We start from the raw sequence: 22,135 nt of genomic DNA, 5'->3' as shown, positions 1-22,135 counted from the left end.
AACCCCAAAACATGTAGGAAGATAGGAAGTAAAAAGTAACTGGTAGTAAGCTGCCTTAGTATCTACGGATGACTTCACCATATGCACCAAATAAAACAGAAAATGTTTGCTGTCTGAATGTAAGCAACAAAAGGAGTATTGGTCTTTGCAGACATGTTCCAGATGTGAAGATGGCACAGCAGAAGTTCAGGATGGACCCAATGACTAAATTGCATACTTCTGGTTCTGTGGTAGGTCTGACATTTTTGCAGTTTCTATTAGCAAATGCCCTACCTCATCTGACAGCAGCTGAAAAGCAGATGGTATGATCAAAAGCTTTTCCAGGGTTCAGTGTAATACAACAGCTGTCTTTGTTTTTTGCTTTTTGTTTGGGGTTTTGGAGGGTTGTTTTTGGTTTTTTGTTATTTATTTTTTTATTTTTATTTTTTACTTTTTTGTATATAGCTCCTTTTCTTGTGAAAGTTGTTCTCTGAATTACTAAAATGAAAAAAAACTACTCCTAGGACTAGATTTTTGTTCTCTGTCTAACTTCAGCTAACTTCATATGCCTTCTTGGCCACTGAAAACACAAAATATGGTTTTATTTCTTTACAAAAAATAAATCAGGTGGGGTTTGCAGAATTAAAAGCCACTACTCGTTATCTTATCACTTACAGAGGTAGAACCTACATACTCAATTAATCCTATTGATTTGTATGGTCTGGATAGGAGGTTTAACCTCCAAAATTACTAGAGTTGCACAGTCAGTCCTGAAGTGGATTGGCACATCAGTTTGGACACAGAGGACAAATTGTCTTTAGTATACTTTATCTGGACATCTCAGAGTGTTTCCACGGGAGAAACGAGAGCTGTTTTTGCAACCAACAGGCCAGCAGTTACATTATGCTTTCCTACTCCAAATGCCTGCTGCAAAATTATATGCTGTTCACAGCAACTATGCTGCAAGAACTACAGTTGACTTCTACTGTTTGAGAAGATACCAAACCCTCTTCAGCCTCCAGAAAAAAATTACACCAGCATTAAAAAAACATTAGCTGAAATGATTTTATTGTTTTTGAGGAAAATGTTTCTTGAAAAAAAACAGACCTAAATGAACTTCTAACCCCTGGGAAGGGCCAAAGAAATTAAGTCACAATACACTATTAAATTCTTAAAAGTCCATCTGATTTAGCTAATATTTAATTCAGATCAAAGTGTATGCTAATAAACAGTTGCAGACAGTATTTAATTAACATATAAATTCACTGAGCTTGCACATCCAGCTGAAAATCACAACGTTTTTTTCAGGCAATATATGATCAAGTCACACTCTTCCCTGTATAAACTTTTCCAGAAACTCGGGCAGGTTTGCTACAGTAGCCTTTTCCATCACATAGATCTGAAGCCACCAAAGATCAACAGGCCTTATTTGTAGTCCATGTAGAAAAGAAACTGCTCACTGTGAGATACTGGAATGCTGATGTTTGATGATTCAAACAATCGACCATTTGCAAAAGCAGAGGATGCTTTGCTGATGATGCTCCAAGAAGGGGTGCACACCCATCTCTGGAAATTACAGATGGATGTTGAACAAGAAAAGGCAGGAGGCTGAAAGGAGGCAAGTCCTGTCAGGTGGGATAATGCTTTTTATCATGCCGAGGTCCTTACACGAGTGGCTCAGCTTCCTATGTAGGCTGCAGGTACTCATCCTTTCTGATAATTGTCTCAGCTACACTGAATATAGGGGCAGCTGAAACGTTGTGTCCTATGATCCCACAGTATTCCATCATCTTTGTAAAACTCCCCGCTCCAGCAGAGGTACCTGGGCATTCCCACTGAGCCTGAGTGTGGTATTAACCCACTGGACTTTGTGCTTCCTGGGCTTCCCACAGCCCCACCAGATCAAGGCTGTGATCATCGTTTCAACCAACAGATACAGAAATTGCAACAATCAAGTCTCATCTCTGGATCCACAGGTCGTGAACACACACCTTTCTAATCTTATTCTCTCTTTCTCCTTCTTTCCTTTCCCTTATACATTTTCTTAAGTGTTAATTTTTATGCTTTTATACTGTTGAATTTCTAAGCAAAACTGCTGCATTCTAAAATTTGCCAAGTTCCTTATTCTACCTTGATGTTCTAAAGTTCAAAAGTAAAAGTTTGATACTGAACCTCCCAAGAGTTTTGTTTTTTTTTCCCCAAGCACTACTCACAGTAAATCAAACAACATTTACCAGGACGTAACAATGACTCAACAGCTTCCCAGTACTTTGTGTAAGTAACCACTAAGAAGAGTCAAAGGCCTACAGTAGTGTGGCAATATTGGGATCTGAATATTAGCATTGCAAGGCAGCTTTCTCACTCACTGTGTGTTTTGGGAAAATTTGGATCCACCTCTGTTTGAAATAAAAGCACAATAAATAGCAAGCACCTGTACGATGCAGGTTGTCTCACTCAGTTACTACAGCATGACACCTCCTTCGCTTCAATCTGACAGCTCCAGAGCTGCAAGTTACACATGAAATCATCTGGAACTACCTACTGCCATGCACATCAGCAGCACAAAGCTGAAGGAAGGTTTACACTGTCCCTGAGCAGCCGTCATGATTGCCACAGCAACCATACACTGTGGTACAGGAACAACAGGGAGCAGGAAGGAAATATCTATTACTTGCTGCCATGGGTTGGATATGGGATTTTATTTTTTTTTCTTTTAGTGGGAAACTAATCAAATTGTATCTCTTGCCTCTTTGTGGAAAAGTGTTCCATGAATGAATGGATGCACATAAAATTGTGCCCATTGACCACAATCTCTTCATTCTACAATTACTTCTTGGAATGGAGTATCAGGCAATGATACTATCAGTTTGCTTAATGCAGTCACTGAAACTTCAAATATTCAAGTAAACAAATTAAGTGGAAAATGGCCATGGTAGTAATAAGAAAACAAACTTAACCAGCAGGTGGTAGACACTTTATTGTTGGAGTTAATGTGCCATTTTTTTATTACTAAGCTGCTTAGATTGGAGCTATCCTGATGCACAACAATTTCCATTTTCTATTCAGTGGATAAAAGATTAGGCGTATTCACTCTCAAAACACTGTTTTGGAATAATTAGCTTTATGACAAACATCTTTCACTGCCACAGGTGTGGTTGATTTCAAGGACTGGCCTTTCCCAGAGGCTGCCCAGTGAAGCTCCAAAGACGGACCCATGCAGCTTGCTGGAAAACACATTCTGGCTTCACATCATGATTTGTGAAAAAAGCACGCCAGCAACATGCCAGTCCAAGCTGCAAAATGAAGTGCTCCCAAAAGAGTAGAGCCGCCTGCATTTGTCAGAAAACTCAGACACCAGATTTACTGTCTTTAAGGGAAAATACTAAGACTAATTTGTTTATCAAGACAAAAATAAATACTCCTTTGAAAGCTGAAAACAGACTTCTGAGCTATTACCCAACACAATGTGTTTTTTAGGGATGGCCTGAAAGTGAAGTCTCCTAGCCTGCTTCCTGACTAAATAGCTTTGGTGAGTCCCCATGCTCCTATTTTAGCATAAAATAGATCTTGGAATAAACTTTTTAAAGCATTCTATGTAAGTGTTACAATAGAGAATCTCCATAAATAATCTATAAAATACTACCCTACCCTTGTAATCTCCAGCTATTTGTACACAGACGTGTAGTCTATTTAATTTTAAAAATATTTTTATTCCATAGCCCTCATTAAGCACCTTGGTCCAAATACATTTCTGAACATAACTCTGATACTTGTGATGTCAGCTCAGGTAAGTATGTAAATTCATAAAAATTATTCATTGAATTGAGAAATGAAAATGTCTCTGTCCTGCAAATCTAACACATCTAGATCACTCTTCTAGGGCCTCACCTTTTCATTCATCTTGTGTACTTCAGACTTTATTCAATGGATCAAGTAAATGGAATATTACTACTACTACTACTACTACTACTACTACTACTACTACTACTACTGATGATGATGATGATGATGATAATAATAATAATAATAATAATGATGCTTCCTAGGCATACAAGTCAGAGACCATTATTTAAGAGTGAAATCCAATATTTCAGAACTTGAAATATGTCATGATTTGAGAAAAGAGGTAGTTTTTGCTATGATTATGCTTCTTCCCTGGCTACAACACTTGCAATAGATTTACATAACTGATACAAGTATTTTCATACATTTTAAGCACATAGAGAAAGAACAATTATTTCCAAGAAAGCTTTTTGTTCCTTGCACTTGTTACTTGCGTTTTATTTTTGTTCTCCTCCTCTGTGATTCAGCTGTATTGATGTATTTTACAAGCATCTTCCTGCCTGTACCCTGTTTGCACTCAATTATTTAGTGGCACACAGAACTAAGACAAGCCTCTCCTGCACTGTCTACTTTGTTCTCTGTCAATCCAGCAGCCACAAAATCAGATAGGCAGGCACACTGACCATGAACATAGAGAAAATAGCCATGATCAATTTAGCAGCTGCTGAGCTCTCTGAGACAATCTGTCGCATCTTCCTTCTATTTTTTGACGGGTTGATCAGACTGATGATGGTCAGTTGAACAAGCAGTGTTTTGCCTTAAGTACAACCAAATGAGAGGGTCAGGCTTGAGCAAAAAAGCTGGGACAGATGTGGCAATATGAAGCGTCTGGCTTTGTAGGAGCAGTGAAGTCACCACTCACCCCTGGGAGTACTTCACAACCCCCAAGGACATCCATTTCCTCTGGTTAACCCTCTGGTTATGGGTGTGCTGGAAACCATCTGGTTTCCTCTGATGCCTTCAGCACCATGAGCTTTTCTTTTTCAGCACCTTTCTTTTACATACATATAGGAGGTTGTGAGCTTCAAAGGATGCCATTAGCCTAGCAGCCACACCCCTGACATAGAATCTTTCTGGCATACCAGTGTTAGAATTAGCTGAGTACAATTTAGGTACTAGACAGAAACAACTGTTCTAATGATCAGTCTTTACATATGGTTAGGCTAGTGTTACAAATTCAAATTCAGAATACTTAATTTTGGGCACATCATCTCCTGGCAAACAGCTCTTCACAAGATTAGTAGGTAGAGAGTGTCAGTGGTGACAGATGTTGCATATTTGCAAAGAAACTTGTAACAAATCCCAACCTTGCTTGGAATAAAAATCTTAAAGCGAATACTGCAGACAAAATCTTCACAGTTATTTTTCAGTAGCAGGGTTTGTTCAAAGCCTGAAAACCTGTTCTGGATTTAGATGTTTGGAATAATCAAGAATTGCATTTTTCTAGTCTTGATAATTCAATGTCTGCCTCTGCTTTCTATCTGTCATTCCCTCTTCATTCTGTGCTCCTCTCTCCCTTCCTCCATCTCTTCCTCATTACTTTCTTTTATCTTCTATGTATGTTTTTATGTCTATGTTCAAAACAGTGGTTTACAATTAGGTTCTATTATTATTATTATTATTATTATTATTATTATTATTATTATTACCACTACTACTACTACTACTACTACTACTCCTCCTCTTACTATTACTACTACTACTGAAATGGCCACAAATAATTAATACTGCTACCCTAAAAAATTCACTCTGTTAATCACTGATCAGAAATGTTACAGAAAATTCATTTTAGGGCACTATCATCAACCTGGAGTTCCCAGAAGCTGTGATGTCAAGCAAACCCAAACCTTAGAAGAAAGATTAAGTCATAAAATTGAATATGAATATATGTCTGCCTAGTCAGTTTGTGACTAATAAAAGCCTCCAGAAATGAATTGCAAATTTTTTCAAGGTGCTTTTTCTTCAAAAATATTTCTGCAAAAGCAGGCTCATTGATCTCCAAGAAACCATTGGAAGATCTTGTGCTCTTCAAGAGTACACAGGCATGTGTTCAAGGGACAGCCTTGCCACTGCAGAGCACGAGCTTCAGAGACAAGCTGCTTTCCTTTCATGTTGTGTGTCTCCATAGTAAGTTAATAACCGTCGCGATGCATCTGCAACTCTACAGCATCTTTAAAATACATTCCCAGGTACAATTATGCCTTCTTCTGCTTTCTCTATGTGCATGAAGTAGAGTTTTAGTCACGATATGCCTGAGAAGGACTGAAAAATAGTAATATCTGTACCCTGCTAGCTGGGTTCTATGCTGTCAAAGGAAATGTAGAGGAATTAACAAAAGGGAACAGATCTGTTGCATTAATCACTTTAAATGCAAAAATATTGAGTAAAGCAAACAAAAGTCAGCATGATACCACTTTAGAGTCTGGATAACAGAGATCAGATTTGCCATATCTCCCAACTGGCCTATTAAGGATTTGATCAAAATAATACATTGAACTCAACATACCAGCTCCTTCTTCTTCATGCACTCCATGAGGATAATGAAGAGGTGCTGTGCCTGGGTTCGGGTGTATGTGAAAGTCTTCTGGATGGTAACTAGCAACTGGTCCCTCAAAGACTCGTTGATAAGTCTGAAATTCAAAAAGAATGGATTAAAAAACAGACATGAGGGAACATTGTAACTTCATTTCAACTGTCTTCAGGGACAAAGGTCAAAAAAATGAGTCAAGAGATCACTCAAGTTTGTTTTGGGCAGGTTTCAAGGTCAGGAATTGCTGAAACCATAAGAGATAAATTGATAAACATTGTTCTAGGAAAACACATTGACTGTGCTGAGGCCCATCATCTACTAAGTTTTCATATCAGTTCCCACATACTGCATGACAGAAGGTCATTCAAACTGTCAGCTCTGTGGGATTTCGTAACAAAAACAAGAACCACACTGACAGTCTGAATTTGAGGGAGACCAACATTTTAAAGTTAACTGAAGACTCATTTCTCCCAGTGAGTTAGAAAAATTTGACTTGTAGTTAATTTTATGAAAGTAGGAACATTTATGTTGCCAGTGGTTTTGATTTTAGTTTGAATATGTCAACCCACCCTACTGATGTTACACAGGACCTCATAAGCAAACAAACAAATTTCTCTGTTTCTCACTCCACTCAAAGAAAACATTTTCATTTTGGGCATGCTAATCCTCTAGGAGCTCGAGAGAACCATTTTATATTTCTCCTCAGTGCTAAGGTCAGTACTTGAAAAAAGCAGCCCAACAGCAGAAATAAACAGTAACAGTACATGAAATGTAAGTACTTGAACCCTACCCCTTCATAAAAAAAAGATACTCCTCAGGACTGTTCTGGGTGAAACATTTCTGTTGTCAATGTCAAAATTACAAAATAGTGGGCTTTAATTTAGAACAGGTATCCTTTGATCCTTCTACACTACAGCAGTTTTCTCACTTAAAAATTACAATTTAGCATTTCAAATAAGCTAAGTTTTATGGGATAAGTCATCCAGTGGAGTGAAATCAGAGAATCTTCATGTCTCATATTTTAGGCCAGAAGATAAAAAAAAAAAAATATTTAGTCCTGCAGCAACTGCAGAGAAATATCAGAAGCAGCAGGTATGTAAAAGTCAGTGTTAGCTTAGGGCAGCTGCTCTGGGAGAACAATGACTGGATCCTTTATTTTGCATACAGTTGCTTGCACTTCTCCTCAGTGAGGTGGCACAAATGAGACTGCAGGATACTCATTACACCGCTGAATTTCAATCTGATTTCATGATCTAATCTTTATAGCTGCAGCAAATGCTGTTAAAAGAGACAACAAATGGAATGGGAAAGAAGTGCATGGAAGTATATAGAAGATCTGGCATAAGCAATGAACATGTTCTCTACCACATGAATTTGATTTTGGCCATAAATATTCCCACTGAATAGAACTTTGACTTCAAAAAGAAGCCTGGAAGGCATATGTCTATGTGTTGGGATTAAAATGAATTTACATGTGGTTTTAGACCATGCTATGTGGATGACTGTTCTTCCTAAGCTTGGCTTCTGCTTCATCTCCTACTTTATCACAGACTCCCTTTGGGTGGTGAGTCTACTTCTGCACCTCCTGTTTTCATCTAGGAGCAGTCTGGCCCTAGATGTGCTATTTCCTGGGATACTGGAGAGGCAGCAACCATGCATCCACTGCTAACACATTAGGTGAGCACTGCAGCATGACCCGCCTCCCTCACAAAAAGGCAATGCTGCGTGGCGAGATAAAATGCACATGATGAGTTAAAACTTCCAGCCCTCCTGGTGGACAACACTGGAGCTGGCAGCAGAGGACTTGCTCTGTGGGAATTATGAGAGAGATAACCTGACATCCTGTACAGGAGCAAAGATGTTAAAAACACAGGGGGACATGAAACAGGATGACAAGGATACAAGTAGAAACGTAGGACTGTGTGCTAAAGAGAATCAGCTTGGAAAGACTGATATCCAGACAAGCACTAATACACATTGAGTTGTATATTAGTAGGTCTTATGTGATATAAATTCTGATTTTAGGTTCTTGAAAAAACCTTTGAAAAAAAGGTGTTGGAAATCTGGTTTAATCAAATTAAAAAAAAATAAAATGGTGCTATCACTGTATTTATAAGTGGGTCAGAACTATGCAATTTTCCATATTCAAATGAAGAAAGAAAAATTAGTTTATTCACAATGAAAAAGTTTCCTAAAAACATTACCTGGAGAAGCTAAAGAGATTCATATAAACATCTAATTTCCTTTAGAAACTATGTATGGAAGAGTATGAAAATGATATGAAAAAATTCATAGTCTTGGAAGATTCTCAATTTAAAAATTTCAGAAAGCATTTCCAAAGTTTCTGGCCAGCTTTCTTATAATAATCTCATTTTCCTTAAATAATGTGTAGAATCCAAATATTAAATTTCATTTCAGAAATTGTCTCTCTTTCAGTCTAACACACACAGAAAGCAAAAGAAAGTTGCATTGAATGAAAGCAGAATTATGTCTTGAGCAACCATCACTTTTTTTCCTTGAATTAAAGCTCTCAGAAACTGTACAATAGCATTAGTTTAAGCAGCATGTAAAGCAAACTTCATGTGAAAGATACAGAATTTTAAAAACCCAGAAATGAAGAAGCTTCCCTGACTACAGGTAAAACATCTGTTAAAGTACTGCTGCTCAGAAACTTTCTGTAGTCATAATTTGATTTATGCAGTTTCCTACCCTCACTAAATGTTTTTCTTTAACATCTTCTTGGTCTGCAAGTCTACATCAAGCCTATTCAATGCCTTTGTGAGATCAAAAACCTGAAGTGATTATAATCAGAAACATAAACAATAATAGCAATCTCTCCAGTAAAGTAATCATAGCTTTGTGTGCACTGAAATCAGATATATCAAGAATGTATCACTTTTATTCCTTAGGAGTCTATAAATGTTAGAAGGTATCAAATCAAAGTTCCCAATTGTGTAATCCAGCTGGGACAAACACAAACTGTTCCATGCTATTAGTGGCTAAATCTACGATGCAGACACCAAATCCAATTTGTGTTAAACAAGTAATTTCACAGAGTACTGTGAGCAAAACAACTGAGACTTGCAGGTGGGGTGATGATTTCTCTCCTTTGCAAACACCACCACATTTCTTACACACACCTTAAATATGTGCTTTTTGAAATCATGGATTCCTAGTTTTAGATTCACAGAAAAAGAGATGGGCCCACTTTACCAGAGTGAAACACCACAGTTATGACTTCCATCAAAGTCAGCATAGATTGAATAGTGCCAGAAGAAGACGGTTTTTTATCATCTTTCTAAAAATCTAAAAATATTTTGCAACATGCTAATAAAATTCTTCTGGGGACATTTTGATGGCATGTTTCTCTGAATTCCACTTACTTGACGTGGAAAAAATACTGCTCCTGCCTAAACAAAATGTACTACAAAACAACTGTGTAAAGTGTTCGTTTTTTGCCTTCCTCATGTAGTTTGAAACTGTTCTTTCATTCCCTAAATACATAAGACATGCCCATTATCCTACCAGCCCAGATATATTCAGCATTTTTTTCTTTCACAGAGGTTCTGGATTGCTGATGGAATTTAAGTACCTAATATCAAAAATTTGTTATCTAAAGTAGAGCTATATAAATTTACATTTATTTTCAGTACAAAAATTTACTCAGAATTGTTGTCTAAGAGTTTGTGGGTATGTTTTGTTTGCTTGTTTGTTTGTTTGTTTCCAGAAGATCCCAGACTTATTTTTGACACATCATCAGAACTGAAATATATGGCTTTCCAGAAAAGTCAGGATGTTGAATTTTAAGAAAAAAAGCCTTGCATGAGCTCAAGGAATTAGTCAATAGGACCCACTGGGAAACTGCTCTCTGAGCAGCAGAACTGCCCTGGGAAATTGCCCTTGATGAGCAGAACAGAGCTGGCAGATCTCTAAGGACACATTCCATGAAGCACAAGAATGAGACATCCCCAGGCAAAAGAAATAGGGCAAAGAAGGCAAGAGACTACTGCACATGAGAGGAGACTTGCTGGCTAAACTTAGAAAAATAAAAAAGCAGAAAATGCATCATGAGTGAAAAATGTACAGGTAACCTGGGTAGAGTTCAGGGACACAGCCCAGTTATGCAGGACAGGGTCAGGAAAGCCAAGACAAAGACGAAGCTGAACTTGGCAAGAGATACACAGAAAAAAAGGAAGGGCTTCTACAGGTATGACAATAAGAAAAGGAAAGTTGAAGAAAACATTTACCCCATCTGGTAAGCAAGGCTTGCAACCTGGCAATAATGTACAAAGAAAAGGCTGAGGTACTCGACGGCTCACCAAGGCCAAGTGCAAAGGCCTGCATCTGGGTTGGGGCAACCCCAACAGCAACACAGGCTGAGGGATGAACAGATAAAAAAAGAACCTTCTAGAGAAGGGCTTGGGGAGCTGGTGGGTGAAAGGCTGGACAAAAGCTGACATGTGTGTGCACCCAGAGCCCAGAAAAACAATCGTGTCCTGGCCTGCATCCAAAGCAGCATGGGCAGCAGGGCAAGGAAGAGGATTCTGTCCCTCTTCTCAGCTCTGCTGAGACCCCACCTGCAGGGCTGCATCAGCTCTGGGGTCCCCAGCACAGGAAGGACATGGACTTGCTTGAGCAGGTCCAGAGGAGGCCATACTGTTGATCAGAGGACTAGAGCACCTCTCCAGCCCTCTGACTGTGAGGAAAGGCTGATGGATATCAAGGGATGTTGAACCTGGAGAAAAGAAGGCTCTGAGGAAACCTTATAAAAGCCTTTGAGCACTTGTAGGGTGCCTGTAAGAAAGATGGGGACAGACTTTGTAGCAGGGCTGGTTGTAATAGAACAAGGAACAATATTTTTGAAACTAAAAGAGTGTTGATTTAGATTAGCTACTAGCAAATATATGTTTACAATGTAGATGATAAAGTGGTCAAAGAGGTGTCCCAGAGAGCTGGTAGGTGTCCCATCCCTGGCAACATTCACGGTCAGGTCAGAGAGGGCTCTGAACAACCTGATCTGTTTGAACTTGCCCAGAGCAGGGGACTCCAATTAGATGGCCTCTAAAGATCCCTTTGAATCAAAACTATTCTATGTTCTTATGATTCACTGTTTAAGATCAATCAGGAGAGGCCACTTCAAAAACCTGAACTGACAAAATAAAAAAGGCAATAGTCTGTTTATGAATTGATAATTGATATGTTTATATCTGTCCAAGATGATTAAACAGTGAAGCAAAGCTTTCTTCATTGCTTTGCTGATGCAGAAGACAGATTACAACATTTTGACCTATTCCCTCCTCAGAAAGAATATTTTTTTTTAAGCTATGCCTAATATTTAAGGAGAGAAGAGACATTTCACTTAATCTGGCCTATAGTCCACCACATAACTTGTTAACTTTCTTTTTCTCCAAAGATTTTTAGTACTGGAATCATACAATGTTCTAGAGAGTTACAAAGATTATGCTCTAGCCCACTTTCAAAATGCAATTCCATCATAGATTTTTTAAAATGCATTGTTCTCAAAATGCTTTGAAATGTCTTTAAATATTATACTTTACTCAATGAATTGTACACAATCTGCTTTCAACTTTTCATTCTTGAAGTATTTTTTTCCCAGGATAAAGTAAATATATCCATAAAATATCAGTGGGATATGAAAACTATTCCCTGCCCCTCCTTATAGGAAGCTTAGGGGAATTTTTGTTTTAATTATGATTTGCAGTCTAGACAATCACACCATATATAAGAAACATTACCAGAGACTCTGCTCATATTTTCTTCCACTGAGATTACAAATAAGATACAGTTGTGCAACTTTGTGGGACTGGCTGAATTTCTGACATGTTTTCAAATCCATGCATTTTGCATATCAGTATGAGAAAAGACAGAGAATATATATATAATTATTCCTTCATTATAATCAAACAGGGATGATTTTCTGTATGCTTTTTTTTTTTTTTTTGAGGAAGAAGCAACACTGCATACCTTCACTGGTAGCTGCTCTAGATCATTTTCCCCTGACTACAGTTTATTGAATGGTTGTTTCTTCACCAAAAGAGAGATGAATGTATAGAACATCCAAGGTCAACAAATTAACCTTCTGTCCAGGTTTTGATTTGCAAAGTACTTTGTTATAAGAGAAAAGTAATGATATACAAATGTGCAATGTGAAAATTATTTTACAAATTAATTCAGACACAGGCATCCGTGATTCCCTATGATGTGGTAGACACCATGGGGATACTGAAGAACCATATCATACATTGTGATTCCTTTTGTTCAAAGTGAAAAATTCCTGTATTTTGCCTATTAGCAAAAAGGGATTTAAATAACATTCTTCAGATTTGAAGCCTAGAAACTACGCCACAGTGGATCCAGGGAAAGATCAGTCCAAAGGCAATCTTTAATGATTCTCATGTGAGGATGCCCATTTAAAGCACAGAGAATGTTTGGTATTTCCTTGTGAACATTAGGCAAGAAGTACATTTTTATGGCATTAAATTGAACTCTTAAGGGTCTCATGCTTGCAGAAGTAGAACTGATAGAGTAGTTAATGAGCTATAAATTCAACTTGGAGACTGCATTCAAATACTGAGAGTAATTTCTAATTCTGTAAGGAAATATTTTTCCAAGAAGTGACAAAATTTTAACCTAGTGTTTCATTTCTCTGTTTTTAAATTCAGTATTTGATAAACAAAAACATCTCTGAGAATTAAAAGTTTCAAAATATTCCTTTAATGTTGCCCTTTGCATTTGTTTTACTTTCAGCTTTTGCTTTTATGCAGGTAAATGAAATGAAAAGGCAACCTTCCTTGATTATACAATCCAAAATACTCCAGCTGTATGTGGAGGAGAGTTACTACCAATGAAGATATTCACTTAGGGCTTAGTAGGGACTAAATTTATGAATTATGTTCTCACTCCTAAATGTTGTTCATCATATTTTCAAGTAAAAGAAAAAATAAGTGCTTCAGAGCCTGGAAAACCTGACCTTTAAATCAAGGCCAATAGTGAAAAGCAGCCAAATAATTCTTCCAATTTACCACATGGGGAATGTTGCATTTAAGATGCCTTCTTATTTAAGTTACAATGTGGGCATAGCTTGTTTGTTATTAAAATGTAAAAAGGCACCAGGAATGCACTCAGCTCTACTAAATTACTTCTGAGAATTTTATTTGCTTGTACTGAAATATAGCCACCTATTGCACTCTTAAAACTCTGTTCCAGGCTTTTCCAGACCAAGGCAAAATTTAGTCTCTGATATTAAAGTCCTGATAAACTTAAATCCTCCCCCTGTGTTAGTTCTGCATATCTGACACTCGAAATGCTGAAACCTCAGCTCAGTGGACAACTGCACATGTGCCTTACCTCCCCCTGAAACTTCAGTGAGAGAGATGAGACAAGGAGACTTCAAAACCCCTTTTCCCCCAAAGACATCTTTCCTTGAAGGTGTGTTTCACCATTCCCTCTGCCATGCTTGTGGTGCCTCGCAGAGCGGCAGGCGGCACCTCCTGCCAGGTGGTGCGCGCACAGCTCCGGGTTGTGCTGGCAGCCTCCTCCACTGAGGCTGCACTCACAGTGAAATTGTCTACTCAAAGACTGTCCTACAGGAGTGAAATATCTGCCTTGTCATAAGGAATGCTTACAATTATGCCTTAAAAAGTCAGATTGAAGCTTGTCTCCTGTCTTTTCAAAGATGCACAGGCACTGGCATTGTAAAGGGCTACCGCACCTTCATTAATGCAAGAAATCGTTCATTTTTCAGCAATGTGGAATGTTCTAGGAAGAATTAACAAGGAGGGAAAGGCTGGCATAGTACAATTCTTTGAAATCCAATACAAAAGGGCCTATTGGGCAGTCAGGCAATTGTTCAACACACTAAAGGATTTCTTTAAATGGATGGATTGGCAAAACACTGATCAAAGGCAGAGAGATGTATTTGTTCTGCTTCATCTCCAGACATAGTTATTCTCCCCATGGAAACAAACTTTCAAATTAGCTTAAAAGCTCACAGAACTCACAGCAGTGCTTACTAGACATATGCACACATTCCTATGTGTCGAAAATTAATCCTTGCTGGGCTGTGAATTAGAATTTAAGATTGTGCAAAACCAGTATAATAATATAAACATACAACTCAGTTTGTTTCTGCCATTAATGATGTAATGATGTAAATGTTGAATTATTTAAATCAGTCAATTGCAGCTGGAAGATATGCTGTGTCTCAGAGAACACCTTGCTTCTGACAAACAGCCAGAATTAAAATTGGTTTTTGACTTGATAGTCTGATTGCACAGTGGACTGCAGAATTAAACTTTCCATGCAATTTAGATGTATTACCTTGATTTAGATTTTAATAAACACAATTTTTTATAACCTTAGATTCGATCCAAAAGAAAAAGCTACTTTCTGAATCCAGTTTACATGACAATAATTTAGTATTCTCTTCATAGTGCTAAGTATTATTCAAACATAGGTTAGAGAGGGGAAAAAAGGATCCAATTTGTAGCTGACATCTAATGTATTTGGATAAAATATTTTTATGAATGATATTGTTTTATTTCTGACATTATTAAAAATATCACTGCATGCCAGACTGATGTTTTCTGAACTAGGATGAACACACAGAAATTTCTAGTTGCTAGTTTAGCAAATTTCATAGTTCATTTTATTTAGCTCAAAGTGAACAGAAAAAATGACTAATTTTGGGAGTTGATAATGTTGCTGGAAATAGTTTGGAATGGGACCCCCACAATAAGAAGACCCATAGTAAGACAGAGCAATACCTTTCACAAAGCCAGATATGAGAGTGTCAGGTAAAAAATTGCTTGTTCTTCCTCTGTTGATACTATAACTTGCCTTTTCTACAGGCAGGAGATGGTGATGATGAAATAGAACAAGAGCACCATAAAATTACAGAATCATCAAATGGTTTGGTTTTGAAAGCACCTTTAAAGATCATTCAATTTCAAAATCTCTGCCATGGTCAGGGACACATTTCACTAAACCAAGTTACTCAGAGCTCCATCCAACATGACCAGGAGCAATTCTAGGGATGGGGCACCTGCAGCTTCTCTGGGCAGCCTGTGCCAGTGCCTCAACACACTCACAGTAAAGAATATCTTACTTATATCCAGTCTAAAGCTACCCTCTTTCAGTTTAAAATCATTGCCCCTTGTTCTGTCACTACAGGTCCTTGTAAAAAGTCTTTCATACAAGCCCCATTTATATGTTGAAGTTAATTAATTAATTCTCCTCCTGTATTTTTTTTTTTTTTATGCTATAAGAACACAGACAAGGTAGATGCACATAGCAAATAAATGGATAAAGCGTATTTGAGCAATGTTATGCAGAGTGTTATCAGTGAGGTCACTGAAAACAGAGAAACAACTTCTCAAAGGTTCAATGAAACCTGGCACATTCATATGTATTACAGATGCAGTGCTGGACTAGGCATGAACCTGAATGTAAAATGGATTTAAGTATTTGTGGAAAACTGTGCTTTTTCCCAGAAGGAGTTTAAGATCAAATTATTTAATGATCACATGTATTTCTAAAACATATATTGCTTGGTCTAGAGCTCTATTTTTACAGATTTATATTTTATTATTTGCTTACTGTATGTGTTAATACATATACCCCTACTTACAATAACACATGCAAAAATGAGTCCCTGGGAATCCCAACTGTAGGGTTACTGTGGCTACTTTGACAAAAAAAATATGAAAAAGCTCTTAGTTATAAGAACCTGCGGGATTTTCTTCCACTTCTGTGTTTTGCTCTAAAATTGTTAAATCTTCTCTTTATTTGTTATTTTCTTCTCTGAGCATCAGACTGAGCTCTGTTTTGGAAACTTCTGAGAGAACAAAGTCCATGATCATTGTCAGTCACCTAGGAACACTCTGAGGCTACTGGCTGTCAGGTAAGAAACAGGTTAGGGCAGCCACAAGGCTGTGGACCTAGAAAGCTTCAGCATTTTCTAATGGACATGCTGCTACTCTTGATCTAGGATACCTGCAGCCTTGTTTGCAACTGATCTCTTACGAGGCAGAGCCAAACCCTTGTTAACTGGTGCCTGGGAAAGGCCTGTCCAAGCACCAGACCAAGAGTACAGCCAACCTTGTGCAGCAGCTTCTGCAAGAGAATGCAAAAAAGTGGTCCTCAGATTAATTTGTTCCATCATAAACAGTTTTGGGTATGGTGGTGAGACACTACAGAGTAATTTTCTCCAGGGCTGGAGTTGCTGCCCCTGAAGTTACTCTGTCAGAGCAGAGGCTTTGATGTGGATGGAGCTTTCAATGGTGGATGCAGCACTTCAAGTCCCAGGCTCCAGTGCCCATTCTTGAAGCCAGGAGACAAGCAAGGCCTTTTTCCTGTTGGTCTGTGGTCTTGGAGGAGCTGCATCATCAAGTACAGGATTATGTATGCAGTGAAAACAACAGTGTTGTTGAAAATAGCCCAACAAGATGGGTACTATTGTTAGGCTTTCCCAGATCAAGGCAATTTTGTCGTAAATTCCACAAAAACATGAGTGGATGAGTCAGACATATGTGCATAGGCTGTTATCCATATAGAGAATTTTAGCCACTGTGATACCTACTGGAGGGATAACACAGTAGGGCATAAGCATTCCTGGAAGTTCCTGAAGGGCATTGACAAGAACTTCTAGACTCAAGTGACAGAGCAGACAATGAGGAGAGATGCTGTGCTGGACCTCATACCAGCAAAGAGGGACTCTGTCGGGATGTGAAGGTCAAAGGCAACCTTGGCTGCAGTGACCATGAGCTCCCAGAGCTCTAGATTCTCAGAGGAGGAAAAGGGCAAAAAACAAGTCCCAAGATCCTGGCCTTGAGATGAACAGACTTTGGCCTTTTGGGAATCTTTCAAAGGGTCTCACAGTGAGACTATAGGGAGGAGTGGCCCAGAAAGCTGGTTAATATTAGTATTCAGGAGATCCAAGCTCAATGAGTGGGGCAGGGGACCTGGTGACATAGGAAATGGAAAAAGCTCAAGTACTGTCTTCAGTCTCAGGTCCTAGACATTGGGAGAAAAGTCTGGGGGAAGGAATTGGAAGATATAATGTCACCAGTTCATGGATTCTAACAGTGTGTAGTCAAAAATGCTGGGGGGTGCTGACTGATGTCACGGCAAAATCATATACTGTGAACAATCAGGACAACTGGGAGAATTGTCTGTGTTCTGGAGAAAAGCAATGATCACTCCTGCCTTACAGCAGAGCAAGAAAGAAGATCCGGGGAACTACAGGCTTGTCAGCTTCCCTTTTATCTGTGAGGCTGTGATGGACCATTTGTTCCAGTGACATGTAAGGAGATGATCAGGGGTAGCCATGCTTGACAACCTGATCATCTTCTTTGAAGAAATGACAGGATTGGTACATGAAGGGCAAGGAGAGGATGTTCCCCATGTAGACCTCTCTAAGACCTTTGACACTGTCTTCCGTAAGACCCTCATAGATGAGCTGATGAAGTATGGGATGGAGGAGGAGGAGACAATGAGGTGAATTGAAACTGAGTGTAAGGCTGGGACCAGATGTTTGTGATCAGTTGAAGGTCAGTAATTTGTGGCGTATTTCAGACACCAGTCCCGGGTTCAATCCTGCTCAACATCCTCATTGATATTCTGGGAGAGAGAACTGCATGTAGGCTCAGCAGGTGATCCTTCCTCTCTCCTTATCACTTCTGAGGACACATCTGGAGTCATGTGCCTGAATCTGCCTTCCCCAGTACAAGGGAGGGATACACATGGTGGAGAGTGTCCAGCTAAGGGCCACTAAGATGAGTGGATCATGCCATATATGAGGAAAGGCTGAGGGAGCTGGGACTCTCCAACTGCAAGCAGAGATCAGAGATGAGGCTGGTTTTAAGGCTTGTTTTATTTTGTTCTGAATGCCTTCAATATTTCAGCCATATCAACAATGGAAACGGTAGGTGCTGCTTTTGTACAGCATTTTAATAATTTCCTGGGTTCTGCTTTACCACTGACCTGAACCTGTGGATAGATAAAGAACATACTCTAGGAAATGACTTACCCTCCTTCTTCAGAATATTTGTGACCAAAGGCAAGGATATCAGATGCTCGGCCACTGCCATCGCAGATCACAACGGGAACAGGAGGAGTGTCTCGCAGGTACTCCAGAACAATGGAGATGACATTGGGACCTCCTTCCACAATAAGGGCCACGACTGGCACCCCCTGGCCAATTCCTGGAGCAAAAGAAAGAAAGAAACAAACCAAACCAAACGAAAACAACACAAAGCAAAACAGCCAACCAACCAAATAAAAAAACCACAAATGCACACAAAACAAATAAATAAATGAATGCAACAAAAAAGAAACAAAAAAACCCGCAAAGCCAGCAAGGCAAACAAAACATAACAGAAGACAGAAGAAAAAAGAAAAATCAGACTAAAATAACTGTATTATGACTGTACAGTGTTGTTAGAGAAAATGCATTTAGTAAATCAGGTATCTTAAGGACAGATGGGACCAGTGTAGCCATCTCATCAGTTCCACTGCATAAGTCAGTATTTTCTAAATTTATCTCTTGTTTCAAATACAATAGTTATATTTAAATAGACCTATATATATATATATATAAATATATAATATATGTCTTAAAGACAAAATCTTGTTTTGAAATCATAAAGAAGCTACTGCATTTTTTCCTCACATGTTCATAATCAAGACTGGAATCTTGCTTGTAGTGTAGCATTTGCATGATGTCAGCTTCGCATCACTGAGTCTTCCAATAGTTTTGCTTGCTGTTTCAGAATTCCCCCTATAATATTTTTCCTGCTGGAAAATCCTGTATGGGATCCACTTTGAGGCTGCAGCTGGGCAGCCCTTTAACCTCCTCTTCAATAAACTAAGCACAATCTGTTGCAAGCCTGCGCTATACTTGTTTTTCAGTTCTAGTTAGTCTCATAGTTTTTCTCTGAATTCTGTCCAATTTTTCAGCATATTCCTTGATTTGCAGACCCCACACCAGAGACATTGCTCCAAAGAGAGCTGAACTTGTGCTAAACCAAAGGAAAGGCATCTTCACTTTATGCACCTTTGGTGCAATTACATGGGAGCCCTCTGCAAAAGTTGTAACACAGACTGCCAGGGAAGTTGTGTGGATTTAGAGAAAGGCAATCTGATGCCAGGCTGGTGTTAATATACTTTATGATAGTCACTTCTTGACCAGTTGAGACTGGGGACATTCAAAAGGAATCAGGCAATAGAAGATGTTGAACATTTTCTTTTAGCATTATTTTCCTGAAAGAAGCTTTTTTTTTCCTTTCCAAGTAGCTTTTTCTAAGAAAACCTATATACATTCTGCACAAAATTCTGACAATTTAATAGAAAACAAAAATGAAAGGAGTGCCATTCACTATTAATAGCTGAGTTGGAAAAAGCTGCACAAAGCCACGTAATAACTGTTAATATGTCTGATGAAGTTTTCATTTAGAGACAATTCAATTCTCAGAAGCAAAGGTAAGCCTGTGAGCCTGGAACATTAGGTTAGACCCTCTAGAAATATTCACAGATCAAATGATTTTCAATAATTTTAAGGACTTGAATTACTGTCAAAAATGAGATAAATTATTCTTTAAGAAAGAAAGAACAAAACCTAGTTTGTATATATAACAGGAACATATTTTAGGCATTTCCTGAAACATTTTGAAGGAAACATTATGTTTCCTAAAGTGACTCTCAGCATGCCTTTTTATGCCTCTATCTACAGTTAGTCTGTGGGTTTTTTGTCATAGAACTTAGGTAAAATGTGTGGTGTTTATTTATGTGAAGAAAACTACTGGTAGAATTATAAAATTTAGGTTAATGAAAGAGCATAGGAAGGATGGAGTATAACAAGTTGATTAACGCAATGATTTCCACAGAGATCAAGGGTTAATTTTTCTAATAATATTAAGGACTTCCCTTAATTGCTGTTCTATCCAATCTAGACACCTGCTAATAAGACAATATTGAGAAGTACTCTTAGTAATGTCTCGAATTGGGTCTGCATTACATGGAGGATTAATAGAAATTGAGAAAGTTCACAATTTGAGATGCCATTTATATGGTGTTTAATAAATCCTTCTGTAAACTGGAAACTCATTAGGAGGAAATAGTAGAAAAGCTGATGGCAAGAGAATTGTCTTTGGTATAGCAAGACTACTAGGAAAAGTTATGATCCTGGAATACACACAGCAAAACATCTTCAGGAGGAAACAGGGGCAACTCAGTGCTGTTGTGCAAGCCACTCAGGAAATTCCATCCAAAATACTATCTGTACTTGTGCTCAGGCTTGTTCAGAACAAACTGAAATGAATGGAGGAAAAAGCCAAAAGGAGTGTATGGAGAATTAAGGTATCATCTTATGAGACAAGATTCAAGGAGTTTGATTCATCTTCCTTAGCAAATTAAGGGGCAAAAGACACCATGACTGAATACCCTCATGACATACAGCATATTAGAAATTTAACAGTATTAGATGGAGTTCAGAAGATTCCTGATTATCATATGAGTGAAGTCTTTACAGCCTTCTTATAAAACTAAGAGGAAAAACTTTTTGTATTGAAATGATGCTCTGATGCTCACTAATAATAATAATTGCAGTTGCCTTATGTATCTCAAACTGTTCCTGATGCAGGTTCTGTTTTCCTGCTGGAAGTCTCTTCATTCCCAGTGTTTTCTACTGGATAAATAATTCTCAAAATATCAATAATCATGGTTAGTCTAAACAGCTAAACTATTTTTACCTTTCTGGGCCATTTGAAAACATGTATAAAATTTCTTTTGCAACATTTGATCTTCCTTTTACATTTTTAAAAACATATATATATATATAAAAATAAATAAAAATGAGCCTTTATAGTCACAAGAGTTGCCTGGTATACAAAAGTTCTCTTTAAGTGTTCCAGTTGTGTTTCCTTGTAGTTAATAAGATGGCAGTTTTTCTGTTCTCTGGTTCTTTAGAAATACATTCAGCTTGAAAACAATCCTCTTATTTGAGTGTAGTAAAAGACAATAATTTTTCTCCAATTCAGGCTTCAATGAAACCTTGTAGCTTAAAGTTAAAAAACCCAAACCCAAACTTAAGTTAAAAAAACCAAGCTCAGATGAACCTTGATTTATCATATACAGGTTCCAGATTGAACTGCAACTGTTTTATCATTCTGACACATTTCATTGTGAGACAAAAAAACATTTAAACACAAACTTGATTTATATACCTTGTTTTTCTTTGGGAAATTCTCTCTGAGTTAGGGCAAATAGATGATTTTTTTATTTTAAATGCCACTGCTCTCCATAAACAATTTTGGTTTGGAAAAATCTACTTTTTTTAGTTCGGTGATCAAATTATTCCAGTTAATTTCTGGATTTAGAAATAATGTTTAAAATCAATCAATAATACTTTGTTGATATTTCTTCAAAGTATAACCACTTCTGGCTTTCAGGAAAGTTCTCTTGACTACAGCTGTTTTAATCCTAATGTTATGAACTTCCACAGATCTATGATAATTAATTTCTGAGCACTAATGGTAACCACAGTAAGAAAGAAAGTCAACAGACATGGTGAAATAACAAAAGATTATGCCTGCTTGAGTACCTCAGAATTTCAAAAAATGGGTAAATGGGAATTACCACATCCTCAGATTTCTATGATGTTCCAAATCATATTTAAACTAGTTATGACATTATATTCATTTCAAAGTAAAAAAAAAAAAACTTAGTTACTTGCACCAAGATGCCTGCAGCTCAACAACTCTCAGC

The 22,135-nt window shown here is 37.9% G+C and overlaps 1 protein-coding gene across 1 annotated transcript in view; it reads right to left on the bottom strand.

Moving 5' to 3' along the window:
* TRPM3 (transient receptor potential cation channel subfamily M member 3) overlaps nucleotides 1-22,135 on the bottom strand; it is a 265,606-nt gene that overhangs the window by 77,774 nt on the left and 165,697 nt on the right. Inside the window, exons 7-8 of the mRNA XM_058827630.1 lie at nucleotides 18,402-18,576; nucleotides 6,329-6,452 (exon numbers count right to left, since the gene is read on the bottom strand). Coding sequence (XP_058683613.1) covers nucleotides 6,329-6,452; nucleotides 18,402-18,576 — 299 coding nt within the window. The remainder of the gene's footprint in view (nucleotides 1-6,328; nucleotides 6,453-18,401; nucleotides 18,577-22,135) is intronic.

The sequence above is a fragment of the Poecile atricapillus genome, chromosome Z, assembly GCF_030490865.1.
Source record: "Poecile atricapillus isolate bPoeAtr1 chromosome Z, bPoeAtr1.hap1, whole genome shotgun sequence".
Classification (NCBI taxonomy): domain Eukaryota; kingdom Metazoa; phylum Chordata; class Aves; order Passeriformes; family Paridae; genus Poecile; species Poecile atricapillus.
The sequence above is the reverse complement of the archived record's forward strand: the minus strand, read 5'-3'. Positions and strand labels throughout refer to the sequence as shown.